We start from the raw sequence: 15,763 nt of genomic DNA, 5'->3' as shown, positions 1-15,763 counted from the left end.
CAGACCACCAGATCCAGATGGTACAGGAGAACCATACAGAAACTTCCACAGTCAAGATTAAACTTGGGTGTGTTAAATGGAGCCTACCCTAGAGGAGATCAAAGCCAGAACAAGTGGATGAGCTGTAAGTACAATTCATGTGATTTGCCACAAAGCCATTTGTGAGCAGTTAACCTGTGACAGAATTGCTCCCAGAAAGAGCAAGATATTCTTCACACCATGTATTTCATTCTGCTGCCTCTTGGGAGGGGGACACATAGCTCAGAACACCCAAACTTGACTCCAGCCTGGAAGAATTCAGATTCCAATCTAAGTACCCAGAGTTAGACAGCCAAAAATCTATGGTGTGAACAATTTCCCCATCTATTTCTAATAGTGGCTCCATGATGTGCTAATTACCACAAACATGTATTGTAAAATAAAGAAAAAATTCTCCACGTGGTTGTGTTTTGGTTAAGTTACAATTTAAGGCAATGCTGGCTAAAATTAATTTGAAAACTACGTTGGTAAGTGTTTAATTGAATTCAGTCTTTTTCTAAATTCTTACTATATACTCTATATACTATATATACTCTGAATCCTTAAGATGCTTGAGCTTATAAAAGATCTATCCTTAAAAATTATTCTGCATTTTAAAATTGCACTAGGACTCTTTCTGGTCCAATATTATATGTTTCAAACACCAAAATCAGGCCTTCAGCTATAATGTTTTAACTGGAATTCACGAGTTTTGTACATCCGAGATATGTTTTTCCAATAAACTCTTAAAGGCAAAGAAAACAGCGAATGGTCAAAGAGGTCTAACAATGAAACAAGATGCCAAGTGGGCTAGACTGCCAGAACTGCCCTAGCTGAACTTGGGCTTTTGAAAGTCCACATGTCAGCCAAGAGCAGGACTTTTTAAAAGACAAAACAGACAGAGTTAAAACAGCAAAAATATTTTTGTGTTGACTAGACATGCAAACAATTCTACTTGCCATGTACAAAACCAGGAAAAAAACAATTTATTCCACTGCTTGTGTTGGTCTACAATGGCACAAAACTGGGGAAGAAATCCCTGCAGCAATGAATGCTTATTTTTCTGAAATTTTTATATAGAAACTCATATTTAGAGATCAGTGACAAACTGGAGAAACAAACTTTTTTTTTTAACCAGTTTCTTTCCCAGTTTTAAATGTGAAACAGCATACCTTGTTCAGTGCACAAGGCAATTTTTATAGATAAAAGTTATAGCAACAATTTGATCTCTTCATTGATCTGCTGACTTGTACAATGCCATCATAAATTGCCACTTCACAAAAATATGTCAATCCAACCAGTACTAGAACTACATTTTTAATTTCTCCTCCTTTTATCATAACGGTAGGACTGTAATTGCTATGTCTAGTTCTCCTAAGGATAGACGTTTTCTGGCTGGAAGAAAATTTATCTTTTTTTTTGTTGTCAGAAGAAATCAATGATCAAATTTAGGATAGGAAAACTCAGCCAGCGAGACCATTTAATTTTCCAGTATTTCTCCTGTGCATCAAAATTTAACAGGAACAGTTACATTTTTCAGGTCAAGACTGTAGATGCAGAACTAGATCTTCTTTTATAGCCTGAAGTGACTAATTCCAACTGTCTCTGTAATGTTTTTATAATATCTCTTTTAATTTTCTTTTAAGTTTTAAATTAAAAAATCTTCTCCATCCATTTCTGAAAAACAGATTAGCTGTGTAATCAAATTCAGAATCTAAAACACAAAGCATATGCTCTCTGTTCAAAAGGTTCCTTTCATTTCAAACCAATGTCAAAACTTTGCTATTTAGAAAGTAAATTTCAAGAATGTTTCGTTTATACTCATATATACACAGCCAAAGGATAGTTAAACAAAAAAGAGAATGAGAACACTCACCAAAAAAGCCAGTTTAGGATGTAAGTATCAAATATATAAACAGTTTGTAGTATCTATTAATATTCAAATGCCTTCTAAAATTTAGGGTTAGATTAAAAAATATTCTAGGAAATATACTCGTCTCTCTTTAAGAAGTGTTACGTGTATGTGATCTTTACTGCCATAACAATAAAACTGTATTTTTCCTTGTATGCCTCAGTTTCAAGATTTCTTAAATGTAAGCATCTATAAATCAAATTCAGTGCAGCAAGAAGAAGAATCTGGTCTGTTTTCTAGTATTTTAAATATTACAGAGGTGATACTCACATCAGTGTCCATTGGAATGAAAAAAGCACGGTGAAGCATTAAGAAGTGAGGGTCTAAGCAGGTGGGAATTATTAGAGAGCTGATTTTATATTACTTTAGATGAGTAAACATGTTATGCCTCGATTTTAGTCTAAAGATTTTTCATAAGCATTCACCTAGCACTGTAGTAACCCCCCCAAATCCAAGCCTGACTAATTGAGCAGACAGACAATTTGGTTTGTGCAGAAGCCTGGTGTTCATTCCCTTCAGCAGCTCACCACACGTTCCAGTGCAGCAGCTGGGGAGCCCTCGGCAGGCTCAAGGACCAGGATGCTTAACTCAGATGGCTTTTATCCTATTAAATCCAGCACTATCCTTATTCCCAGAACATCTGAGCCCTGACCACACAGAACTGAACACTCTAGTACCTAACAGACCTGCACCCCACTTGTGGGATTTTAAGGTTCAATGACAATCAAATGTCCATTTCCTTGGATGTCAAGTAGCCCCAACACAGTGACGCAGAAGTGGAAATAAATCCAGATTTCAGAGCCTCTTATCCAGTACCAAGATAGTGTTTCCTCTGCTACCCTTGCTGATGGTTTCAGTATGAACAAGTTGCTCTGTGACCCAGCTGGGAACTCCACTTTGTTCCAGGCCAGCAGAAGTACAATACCAACTAATATTTCTTACTCTTTTGTCTCCATACTCACGATATGTATAGAACCTCTATGGCACAATGTCTAATCAGTTTGTATTTTCTTTTTCACATGTTATGCAATGGAAAGATATCAGGGGCCAGATTTGTTTAAAATAAGAAGTTTCCAGCATTGAGCTGTTTCAGATTCTTACACAATTATATACAAAGAATCTAATGCTATGGGATGAATGTTTGATGTCCCTATATAATTTCCAACTGCAATTACCCCAACTGTTTGTACAACACTGACATTTCACTTAGGACTATAATTTCCCTGAATATATGCACTCTCCCCACATACATATGCCTCCCCATCTCCCAGTTTATTTCCAGATCTTATGAATATTAACTGGGAAAAGGACAATACTTGATTTGTGCACTGACATGCTATCTCCCAGTTACAGATGCTAAATGACTAGCTGTGGAGCAGAAAAGTAACTTTTGTGACCTTACTATAAGGTTTTTTCTTCAGCGGTGGCAATAATCTGAGTTTCTCTCCTCTAAGAGGGTTTAATTTTCCACAGACCTTGCCAAAGCTTTTGATCTTGAAATCTCTACTGTTCTGTTAGATTTGGTTTGAATAAGCCAATAAATATAAAAAAGGTAGGTAAACTCAGAGAGTGTTGATTGAGAGATGAGCATGAAACCAGAAAATACAATACCAGTTTGTACAGAAGTAAACCAAATTTTAAAAGACCCAAAAAAAATCTACAGTTTTAGGCAAACTTGAGACTTGGAATTATCTGAAGAGGTTCTTTCTTGGAAGAACTTGAGTTGTTCTTTTCTTGACACACAAAACACACATTCTTCATCACTAACTAGTACATTTCAGATAAATAAAACATACAAGGGATTAGTTGATGGATTACTACAGATAAAAGAGCAAGAATCAGGCTATGATTCTAAGAAGGAGGCTCATCCTATAGTGGCACATACAAGGCTCAATGAACTAAGACAGGAAGATCTGGTATGTTCCACACCAATGACATAATTACTCTAAAATGTTAGCAATATCACTTTTGCATTGCTTCTACTCCTAGATAAAGGGGTACAGCACAATTGTTTTTACTCTTTCATTCTTTTGGTGCTAGATAATTGAAGTGGCAGAAGAAAGCTTGTTTTTATCTAGAAAACACTTCATATAACCAGTAAGTCCAATTACAAAAAAATCCTTCAGTTTAAAAAAGAATAAAATTTAAGATTGAATTTCTACAGATGAAATTGATTATCCTCATTTACTTTCAGTTTTCTTCTTGAAGTACTAAATTTACAAAATGAAGTTAAATAAGGCAATTTTGAGATGTGCACTTCTGGGCCTCGCATATGAGTTTAACTGTTTATTATTAGTATTTAGAAAATCCCTGTATGTGAAATTTACAGAGCTTTATAGATCAAGACTGGGTTTGGAGGTAGCAGCACAAGTCATACTTTGGGCACAGCTATAGCCTCCTTTAGGTCAATAAGCAACCCACTCAGGTGGGAAAGTGATTTTCTGACTGTTGACTGCCCAGTTCAATGCAACAATAGCTCTGTTCCACATGAGATTCATGTGCCTGAACACAACCTTCCCAACTGCAGTCTGGAGGGGCAGTACAGCTGTCAGAGCTCAGCCTGAAACATTGGAACAGACTAGGACTGTAGGATTGCACATGTTTGTGTGGAATGGAAACGTTGTTCAGCAGTTCTGTTACCTGTCAAGCAAACAGAAGCTCATGAGAGATTTTCCTGAATGAAGACAATAGTTTGAAAAGGTTTGATTACACGTAATTAAACTATCATTTTCAGCAAAAATTGTGGCATAGAAAATCTATAGAAAAGATGGTATTTGTGTGAAAGCTGCTTCAGTCCAGTAACAGCAGTCATGGCTGTATCACTCACATACAGAAACTGGTCTACCTAAATTACAACCAAAGGAGCTCTAAATTAATTAAAAGACCACACATAATTTTCAGTTGTCTTAAATTAAAGATATCTGTCAATGTTCCTCACATAAAATACTTTAGCAAGAAAGCAAGTAAAGAATAAGTGTTTGCTTTCACTTTAGAGTCCTCAGCAATTACAAACACCTTATCAGATATTAATTTTACATAAAATACTTTGGTTAAGCATTACTGACTGTAATGTATAAAAAATAACACTGATAGGAGTTTTGAATATGATTAATAACTCTTAACTTTTCTTATCAAACTAACAGCTTCTCTCTATTTCTTACTGTGCTTGCATGGCTTATATCTGTAAAAGGAGAGAGGACTCTCAGAAATTGGAGTGAATTACAGCTCCATGTGAAACTGTTTGAAATTCCTTCTGGAGGTAAAGAAAGAAGAGTTATTGGGATTTTCAGTTATTTGAGGCCTTTTTCCTCTTTTTTCCCCTCTCCTCTTTCCTAATCAATTACCATTTCCTACAACAAGGCAAAACCAAAGTATCCTACCTAGGATTACATACATCTTTTGAGAAAAGAGAATAAAATTAAATAAAGAATAAAATTAAATACCCAACTACTTTACTATAATGTATCTTAATAAGAACATAGAATTTCTAGCAATCTTTAACATAACAAGAAATCGAAGCTGCCATGCAGGCAATACTGTAATTGGCTAAACTGAGCAGCTGAGATGCATGTACAGACATCACATACTTCATCATAGCTGCAACACTAAAATTACTTTTTCAAACCCATGTTCAATTATAAAAAAACACCACCAACAAAAAAAGGAACAATTTACCAGCGTTCTATGTGAAGATTTGAGAAAGTCTGCAAGGCAGCTTCTCTGGTTAGAAGTTTAAATCCACACTGTGTGTCCCGGATCTCTTTGACACAGAGAAACCACACCAGGAAGTGGAACCCATACATGAGGAGAGTTCGAAAGTAAGAGCGCTGTGGACAAAAGGCAAGAAGTTAGGTGGTTTTATTTGAGTGATGAGTGAAGTCCTTGAAGAGAGCTGTCTTACAGGACAGTAACTCTGTTTTGTGATAGCTTTCAAAGTTTGTAAACTGGTTGTATTTTTACACTGGAATGAAAACAGAACTTAACAATTGTTACAGTACAAACAAAATTTTGGATGAAAGGGAAATATTTTGATCTAGGGAAAGACTTGCCAGTCATATGTATAGTCTAGGACAGGAGAAATCCAAGTTTCTTTTTCTCCTCTCCCCAGTTCAGAGCAGTTTTTCATTCTGGATTATGCCTTATTAAGTAAAGCAGGAACCTGCACCTGGATTTCAAATAATTAGTGGAACAGCCATAGTATCTTCTGTATGACTCTTTGGAAGTATATAATGGACCAAGTGAAAATCAGGTCTAAAGTAAAGGCTGCTGTGCAAGATATTTCATTTTATATTTCCAGCAATGTTATCGTCATCTCTTGTTCTTTTGCTTTCACGGATATTTGTTATATTCTTCATAAATGTTCCCAGCCTATTTGTTGGTTACACTTGTGCTCTTGACACAATAATCATACAGATAAATTTGGCCATGAACTCCAAAGGCTGGAGTCTGGGTTTGCTGAGGTCCGTCTTAGTCTTTTATTCAAGATAGCTCCTAAACAACTAGAACTGTGATCAAAAATTTGCTTCTGAACTCACTGCTATTCCCAAGCTAAATTTAAGTGATTGTATCTATGACTGCAAGCCACATATCATGTAAAATCTTTAGGAGCCAATGATTCAAATGTTAAGTATCTCTGGGTGATAAGAAATGCCTTTAAAGCCAACAATTTAGAATCTCACATGAAAAATAGAGAAGATGCTTGGCTTATTATGTAATAGCCTTTGGCTTAAGGAAAACCAAATTCATAGCTTGTGTCTTTTGAAAAGTGCTCCTGCCCCAGGTTAATGGTGGATCTGGTGTGGCTTCTTTGGCTCTTTTGGCTCTGTGACCAGGAACACCAGGCTCCCACCAGGACCAGAAGGGAAGTGCTAGGAGGCTGCATGACTGTCAGACAGTGAAACTGTGCACTTACTTCACAAAGAGCAGTTCCTGGGTTATGCCTATCATTTCTAAGACCATGGAAGTCATAGTATAGATTCATTAAAGGTCATTAACAATTCTGGAGGCAGACCAGAATTCTTGATGTATTGAGACTGAACACAAGGGTCAAATTCTGGTCTTAATAAATTTAATACAGCTGCTTATCACAACTTCATTCTACAGTTTTAGATGCCAATAAGTCCAGAGAGAAATCCCAACATCTAAAAGATTGCTCTACAACTTTTTAATACCTATTGTACTATACAACAGTCTTGTCCCACCACAGTAAAGGTAGTCTTTCTATTCCAGTCTAGGGACAACTGGGTGATCAAACAAAATGGGCTACACATTTCAAGCAAATCAGTTTCTGATTCCTCTATTAAAAACTCAGAAATATGGGGAGAAGCAGTAAGCAAAGGATGGATGTCCTAAAAATTGTACCCTTGTATTAAAAGATGAAAGTCCTGTTCCAATTCCTCTCCCTAATGTAGCAAGAAATATGAATTCACCGAGAAATGTCTGTCCATATCCAGTACTAGACCATGACATGAAACATTTTTTTCTGGGCTCCACTTTATCAGCTACATAATCTCCTTGTAATAGTTCCTAGTTTCTGATAATGATGAAGGCTTTTTTCTCATTGAGTTCTTTTTTTTTGTTTTGGTTTCTTTTTCTTTTTGAGGATGAGGATGCTTTCCTCACACAGAGCAGTATTTGCAAGAACTCAGGAAGCATGAACCACTCCAATACTATCTCATAAACCACAAGAAAAAAGTACAGATCTGCCAGTATCAGTGTAATTTCTTTTGAATGTCTGTAACTATTTTAGTAGTTGTGTATATATTTTAGAATAATTTCAAGTACTAAACATCAGTATAAACAAAGCTTACTCGAGAACATTCAACATTATGAGCACGTCCAACGACACTAAAAATGAGCCCAGCAATGTGTCTGTTGCAATACAAGTTCCATGCCTGTGCTTTGTCAATTACTGTCTGCCAAGACATCAGAAAATCAGATGTAACAAAGCCATGTGCCTGTGTATCACTGTTCATTACATAAGAGTCACACAGAGAACAGTACTGTCTGTGTGTTCAAAACTCAAAAATTTTACTATGAGTAACACAGAAGACTTAAACCACTTTCCCAGGAATAGAGGTACTCTTCAAACAGCTGGCTGCTAATTATCCCTAACTCATTTTAAAAAGGTTTCAAGATCTGCAGGCCAAGTTCTTGCATTGGAAGGAAATCAATAATAATGAACTCATTAGCTGCCTCCCCTTCCAGCCCCAGTACTGGTTGCTGGCCACTAATTCTGTCAGAGTTTAGAAGCTCTGCTTGTGTGATATCCTCAACTATAAAAATTAAATCCATAAATTGGAACACTAACTGAAATGAGTTCAAAGTGCCAAAAATCTAGAATACTCTTTGTGTATGATGGAGGACCTCCGGCATGTATGACAAGCTTTTCCTTATTTTTAGCTTCCATTCTTTTAAAAATATTGATTATCTAATTGCAAAACCTGTAGAACAGAAAAAAAAAAAATGGAAATATTTGGTTATAAGTACACAGCAGGAAATGAAAACAAACCTTTGCTATTGAGTCCTTCTCCAGATGAGCTCTAGAACCACACGAAATAGCCATCCCTTCCTGTACAGGAATATAAATTAAAGAGTTATTTCTTAAATGAATATTATTTGAATTGGTGGAATCTTGTGCTGAGAACCATAAAAAAAAAACCCCAAAACTTCAAAGCAGTACACTTTTCTGCTTCCTATAGCTGCACTTCTTCTACTGCTAGGTTTTGACCCTAAATCAGTCTTTTACAATTAAGAGACAATCTAAAGTTTATTACAATTTGCATAAGGTGCATGCAAATTGCCTCCATTCATTCAGGTCTTGTTTAGCTTTACATTGTTTATGCATATGGAAAATGTTAGCAGCACAGATAAGTACGCAGCATTCCTAGGAATTAAATGTTATAATGTACATTTTCCTTAAGTATTGCACAATGGAAGCAACAACAGAATAAATCACTTGTTGCACTGATGTATCTTCAAACGAATAAAATGCCATGACATCAGCCAAAAATATAATCTCAAATTAAATCAACATGTTAAAACAAAAGGTTTAACACTATTCTCATACTACTTCCCACATAAAATCTCACAAGTCTACTCTATTTGAGACCAATACTGAAGAAGCAGCAGCTGCTGCAGCCCTGATAGGGAAGAGTGTCAGGATCACACTGCTGCCCATTGTGTCCTGCACTTGTGGCTCTTGCACTCAGAGGCTGTGACCCCTTCCACAGGTACATTCCCCACAGCTTTGTCTGAAAGACTGCACATCTTTTCTGTCACTCTGGGAAACCAGCTACAAGTACCTCACCCATCTGCATTTAAGCAGAAAATAAACCTCAGTTCTTTCAAGTCAAGCTTCCAAAAGAGAATGACTGTGCAGGGAGGTGTTCTTGTTCCACAGGTTCTTGAGTTTTTGTTTACAATAAAAGTTCTTCCAAATCCTGTCATTAAACTAAGGACCCTGAGAAAAGAAGACCTGTATAAAAGAGGGCGGAATTAAGATGCACCCTTATAGGTATATAGAATGACATCAGATAAAATGAAAAAACAAATCAGTTCACAAAGAAAACTAAGTAGGCATCACTTGGTATTTATACAGAACAGAACAACTTCAAACAATTTGCAGGAAGGATAAACAGCAAACAGAACATTCTGTACTGCCTTGGAGTAGGCACAATTGATACAAAGGAGGTAAGAACTCAGTGAAAGCTCCTTCTGACAGCCCATTCTTGAGGCTTCTAATCTTACTTAAATCTTCATACTTACACCTGGATCTTCAACTGAATCTCAAAAAATTTGAAGAGAGCTACAAAAGTCTATTTTGTGTATTAAAGTATGCATGTGTATTGCAGTAGAAGCACGAGAATTTATACTCACAGGCCATGGCTGGAGATTCTTTAGACCTTCTTCTACTTTTTCAATATCTGCAAATTTTGTAGCTCCATCTGCATCAGCCATAAGAATCGTCTTCCCCCGAGAACTAAAGACACCCTGCAATGAGAATAGCCAATAAAAAAAATCAACATCTTTGTAATAAATTATTTGTCACAAGCTAGGTGCAAGACACTCCAAAAACCTATGTAGTAACAAGACAGTGATATCTCACAGATTCCACACAACGGGTGAGTATTAATATTCTGCTACTAACAGTAATTCACCTATTTATATGGCAATAACATCTACAGGCTTCACACTCTGAGTGTCCACAGTGACAGACAATGCATGAACATGAAAGGCTAACAATCATTTCCAGGAAAACCTAAATCTAAAAGGCAACAAGTTGCTACAGTCAGCTCTACAGGGGAGCAAGAAGTAGGAGTGATTAGTTGTCATGGTAGTGAATGGCTTTTCTTTGTCATGAACGCTGTGGGGAAAGAAGGATGCAGCTCGAATTTTTCCTAACACTATTTAATGAAAATTCAAGACCTATTTCTCAAAACTAATTTAAGACAGTCTCAAGTCACAGAATCACTGCAAAACACTGGTGATACACAGGTTTCACAGCTTATGTTGCATATGTTTGGTCAGAAAAATCTCTTAATTTTTGAAGGGGTCTACACAGGAAAACAATTATCAGTGGGTGTGACAAATGTACTGTTGCAACCAAGCACGTGTCCATCTGGAAAAGTCTGTCAAAGAAGTAGCTGTACACACATCCACTCTACATAATGCATTGTAAAAGTGTATCACACAGAAAATTTTGTCCTTCTCTTGGAATAACTTCAAAATTGTATCTCTTACAACAGTTCCATATGTTCTAATATTATGTTCTCTCCATTTCCGATAGTTATTCATTTTTCATAAAAAATAAATTGACATACTAAAGATAGAGCTGAAAATACAGATAAAGACGCTCACTGACAATCCACAGATGATACCACCCTTTTTCAGAAAAGCAAGGTGTCATGCACTGTAAGAATATAATGTTCCTTCTAAATGTGTTACAGCTATTTCATATTTAGAACATGTTCATTTTACGGTAATATCCATGGGAAAGCATGAATTGTGCTGTTCTGACTATCAAGTGTGGGTGATAGCAGTGGGCTTCAGTAAACATAAACTGTGCTGGATGAGTTCTTGTTTATCAGCCATGTTAAAAACCACAGCCATGACCTGGACAGTGAAGTTTGCCAATTTGGCTCTATTTTGTCTACAAAAGTTTAACTTTAATTTATAACAGTTTTGGTGGTTTTTTTTTTTGGGGGGGTTTTGTTTGGTTTTGGTTTTTTTTGTTTTTGTTGGCTTTCCTAAATGCAAGCCTATTTCTAAGTAGAACTAACATGAATATGAAATTCAAGCACTTTTTTCCACTTGGAATTTTCATGTTAAAAAAAATGTCTTTGTTATTGATCTTTCTGGAAAGACAACACTGCTACCAAGACCTAAAATAAACTTATTTCGAAAAAAAAATTTGCTTAATTTATAGAATCTGAACTCAGTTTTCTCCTAATCATTTTGTTAATGCATTGAATTCAAAATGTCAATCATCACAGCTCTATCTTCTGCATACTTGGGCACAGGTAGTTCAAACAGAGAAGGAGATGAAAGTATTAATTACCGTCCTGACTGCTCCCCCTTTCCCTCGATTTTTTTCCAAAGATATCACTCGTACTTTGTCACTTCCATATTTCTTGCAGTACTCCTTTGCAACCTGACAGATACACAAAAAGCCAGCATAAAACAAAACCAGGAACCAAGGGAGAAGTGTACATTTGCTCACCCTTCAAAAGAAAATAAATTAATAGCACAGAGCTATAACCACTTCAGTCAGCACAAATACATTGCCAGTGTTCGCTGGAGTCTGTTTGGGAAAATAAAAACAGTTCACAGTCAAAACAAAAAGACTGAAGAAACAAAGTAATGTTCAATAAGAACAGGATATTTCCCTAAGCAATTTCAACCCCCATCCTCCCACCTCCAAAAAACTCAATCCTAATTTAATTTATATCATACTATTACAGACCTTTTCTATTAACACTAATAGTTCATAAAAGAAATACAATTTTCTATGACAGCTACCTACTTCTCACTTGTTTTGCTGCTATTCGTGGTTTTGAAGAAAAATTCATATTGATCTAAAACTCCATTCACACTACAAGGATCTGAACATTTTGGTAAATATTGTGGGGAAGAGAAAGCTTGAGCTTTCCCCTAATTTTTTCTAAAGGTTGTCTTGAGTCCTTTTAACTCCAGAGGCCTGCAGCCACTGTATGCTCAGTTGAAAGAGATGGTAGAAAGAATGCACAGCAGTCAAAATTATATACCAGCAATCCTTAAAGCAATATACATCTTAGTGTCTACCTCAAACATCTTCTAAGCAGTAGGAAAAAACCCCACAAGCTGGCTACCTTCCTTGCCAGTGACAGATAAAAGTTGAAGCAGAAGAATACAGAACTTCAATACAGAATTTCAAAATTAGTATTTTGAAAATACTAATACTGGCATGTGGATATTTAAATGAACAATCCCACAATGGGTGTGGGAAAGAACCGTGTCAGCTGTTCTGTCAGTCACAGTATGAATGAAATAATTTTAAAAGACTTTTTAGCTTCCTCAAATTCATATTTACATCATCACTATGGACATGCAGAGTATTAAATGTGAAATTTCTCTAAGTTAGTATTAGCATTCTCAGCTGCAGGAAAGTGGCTGTCACAGTTGCCAATCAAGAAAACAGAATTTGCAAAAGAATTGTATGAGTACTCATGTGCCTATGTGCCATCCATGATGCAACGACAGAGATAATTCAGATATGTGAACTTCAACTGCCAACTGCTTCAAGTACCAAAATATAAATATAAACCACTGGTATATTCCACAAATATACAAAAATCCAAACAAAATTCATGCCTCTGATTGCTTGGGAAGACATTACTTTTTCTTACCTTTGCAGTTTGATCTTTACTACCATCGTTAACCACTATCACTTCATAAGTGAATGAAGGATCTTGTTTCTTGAAAATAAAGGAAGAAATAATGCATTTATTTCAATTTCATCAATTTCATCCAATTTCTTAATTAGGCAATAGGTCTTTCAAACGTCATTATTCTTTTCTCCCTAGCAGTCACTCATAGTTGCCAACAGATACTAATATGATGCAGTAAATTTGTTAAGATGGCATAATTACAGAATTTTGTATATTTGACAAGGTAATGTTACACTGGCTTGTCATGCTACCATCTAGAACTGAAAAATCAATTTGGCTGTAGAAGATGGAAGCTCAGAAAAACATCACTTTTAAGAAAACTGAAACAAAACAAAATCCACAAACTTTCACAATGAGCTTCTTACCCAGAGAACAAATCTTAATGAAGAACAGATGCTTATGACACTTGTTGGAACAAACCAGGACTTAGTTTAGAAAGTTAAATGCATGGTTAATCCTTAGCCCTGTCTTGGGCAGATTTCATGCATATGAAGGTTGTTTCATCCTACAGTAGCATATTAAATTTTTACTTAATTTAAAAATCCTTTCAACACTTGATCTAAAAATAACTGGTAAGAAACAGAAGCATTATTTCTAAGTGGTCAAGTACTACTGTTTTAAGGTACACTAACATAAAAAAATAACTAGATCACTGACTTCTTATACATAATACGCAGAGAAACAATGAATCTTGAATGCAAAAAGAAAATACCTGTCTTTTTTCTAGATAATCCAAAGCTTCATCCATCATAAGTGGTACTAGAGAAAAGGTGGAGGAGGTCAGGTTAGTAGCTTTTAACATCAAAAGCACCTGCACAAGCAAGCTGACAACAGCCACAAAGCAAGGCTGAGCAAATCAACTCTTTCATACAACACTACCTTCAGTAAACAAACTTAGCAGCGGCAACTCTAAGTGGTGTCTTTTCTGAATGCAGAAAGAACACTGAAGAAAATCACACACATGACAAAAAGACAGGATAAAAACTTTTATTTGGAGGAACCAAATTTTCATTTTGAATTATGTAATTCTCTACACAACATTAAAGGAAAAAAAATCATTCTTTGAGACTGACCCTGTAAAGCAGCAGTAACTTCATGTATTTAAGCAAGCTGTCAGCTTGTGTATTGCCATATCAGCTTTAGAGCCTGATTATTTCTATCACATCTAAAATCCTTCACTCAGTATCAGGTACTCCTATCTATGGCCAAGTCAAACACAAACCTGTGAGATCATCACTTTTTCTGCTTGTCTGAAGCTGCTGTTGTTTAAAGAGTAGGAAGCTCTCAAATCAATTTAAAAGCTATTTTACTACTTCTTGCCTCACAGCATTTGCAGGGGCAATGAACAGCCCATTCTTCTGGGGTTCATTAAAATTAAGAGGATTCTTACAAGTGCCCCATGCTATTTTTAGCAGTAGAAATCAAGTTACACTATGCCTTAATTTTGAAATTCAATGTACTTGGACTGTTTTCTGGAAACTGTGTCCAAAATCTGATTCGTAATCTGACCTGCCAGAATCTACTGCTAATCCAACTGACCTCCCCATTATTGCAGTAACAACAGATAGATTTTCTTCTTTTCCTCAAAACTAGAAAAATCTTACACCGGTTTTCCTCATTGTACGAAGGCACAACGACAGAGAGTCCTCTTGTAGCAGGATCACGTATATTTGGTGCAGATCCTTTCCTGCACTCAGCATCTTCGTGCGGCATTGTTTTGGCAGTTACGTGAGCAATTACACAAATCTGTGATGAAGAAGAAATGAAAAAAGTTGTCAAGCATTCTGTTAGAAGTTTACCTAGCTGTTAAATGTGCTACCAGGGGCAACCAAGTATATTTTAGTAATGAGGTGGGTCACTGCTGTGGAATTTCACACAGGACCAAAACCCTCTCACGCCGTTTGGTTACTCCCACTCTGACCACTGTCAGCATCATTGGCTTGCTGCTGTTTTTATGTGCAAAGTCGTGAAGCAAGCTCCTTCCCCAAGTAACCTTGAGTACATAAGCAGGTGGCACCTCTGATCCCCCACCAAGGCACCGAAATCAATGGCAAGGCTCACGACCAGCCAGCCATATGTGCTTGCAAAACTAAGGTTCTGATTACTTTTTGCATGGCTGAAAAAAAAAAAACAGTAGAACTTGGGTTCTGGAGCACTTTTACTTGGTGCCATCACACACAGAATCACCTGTGTTGAAAAAGACCTGTGAGATCACCGATGCCCCAACACCACCGTATCAATTGGACGGCAGCACCGAGTGCCACGTCCAGCCTTTCCTTGAACACCTGCAGGGACGGTGCCTCCGCCACCTCCCGGGGCAGGATGCATACGTGGCACTGTGGACAGGCAGCACAATTTCGCTTCCCTGGGGGTCGACCTTCTTAATCTCGCAGGGCATTTCGAATACGCAGAAACACAGCCACTTCCCAAATGGTTAACGCAAGGCGTTACCAGGACATTTCCCAACACGCACTGTAAGGCTGAAATGCTCCGTCCTGGCGCCCTTTGCCAGGCACGGCACCCCACGCCTTGCCGAAACACGTTCCCCGCACAACCCCCATAAAAGCACAGCCCAGCCGGCTTCTGCCGCCCGGCCCGGGCCGGCCCTGCCGCCTGCGGGGCGCGGCGGGACCCCCGGGCAGCGCCCTGCCCCGCACCGGGGGGCGGGCACAGGGCGGCATCGCGCACCGCCCCCGCCGCGGAGCCCCCCGGGCCCGCCGTGCGCGGCTCTCACCAGGACGAGGAGGAAGGCGGCGAGGGTCGCCAGCGCCAGCGCGGCTGCGGGCAGGGACAGGGGCAGGGACGGGAGCGGCGGCAGCGCCATCGCCCGCGGCAGCCGCGGGGCCCCAGCGCGCCGCGACAGCGACGCGGAAGCGGCCGCGCCGCGCGCCGGGTGCCGCTGGGA

General features: G+C 37.9%; 1 protein-coding gene across 1 annotated transcript in view; it reads right to left on the bottom strand.

The window, feature by feature from the left end:
- ALG5 (ALG5 dolichyl-phosphate beta-glucosyltransferase) overlaps positions 1 to 15,763 on the bottom strand; it is a 20,510-nt gene extending 4,747 nt beyond the window's left edge. Inside the window, exons 1-8 of the mRNA XM_064408981.1 lie at positions 15,593 to 15,763; positions 14,463 to 14,604; positions 13,571 to 13,617; positions 12,817 to 12,885; positions 11,490 to 11,582; positions 9,809 to 9,922; positions 8,442 to 8,501; positions 5,606 to 5,757 (exon numbers count right to left, since the gene is read on the bottom strand). Of these exons, the coding sequence (XP_064265051.1) occupies positions 5,606 to 5,757; positions 8,442 to 8,501; positions 9,809 to 9,922; positions 11,490 to 11,582; positions 12,817 to 12,885; positions 13,571 to 13,617; positions 14,463 to 14,604; positions 15,593 to 15,682 (767 nt within the window). The 5' untranslated portion in view covers positions 15,683 to 15,763. The remainder of the gene's footprint in view (positions 1 to 5,605; positions 5,758 to 8,441; positions 8,502 to 9,808; positions 9,923 to 11,489; positions 11,583 to 12,816; positions 12,886 to 13,570; positions 13,618 to 14,462; positions 14,605 to 15,592) is intronic.

The sequence above is a fragment of the Passer domesticus genome, chromosome 2, assembly GCF_036417665.1.
Source record: "Passer domesticus isolate bPasDom1 chromosome 2, bPasDom1.hap1, whole genome shotgun sequence".
Classification (NCBI taxonomy): domain Eukaryota; kingdom Metazoa; phylum Chordata; class Aves; order Passeriformes; family Passeridae; genus Passer; species Passer domesticus.
The sequence above is the reverse complement of the archived record's forward strand: the minus strand, read 5'-3'. Positions and strand labels throughout refer to the sequence as shown.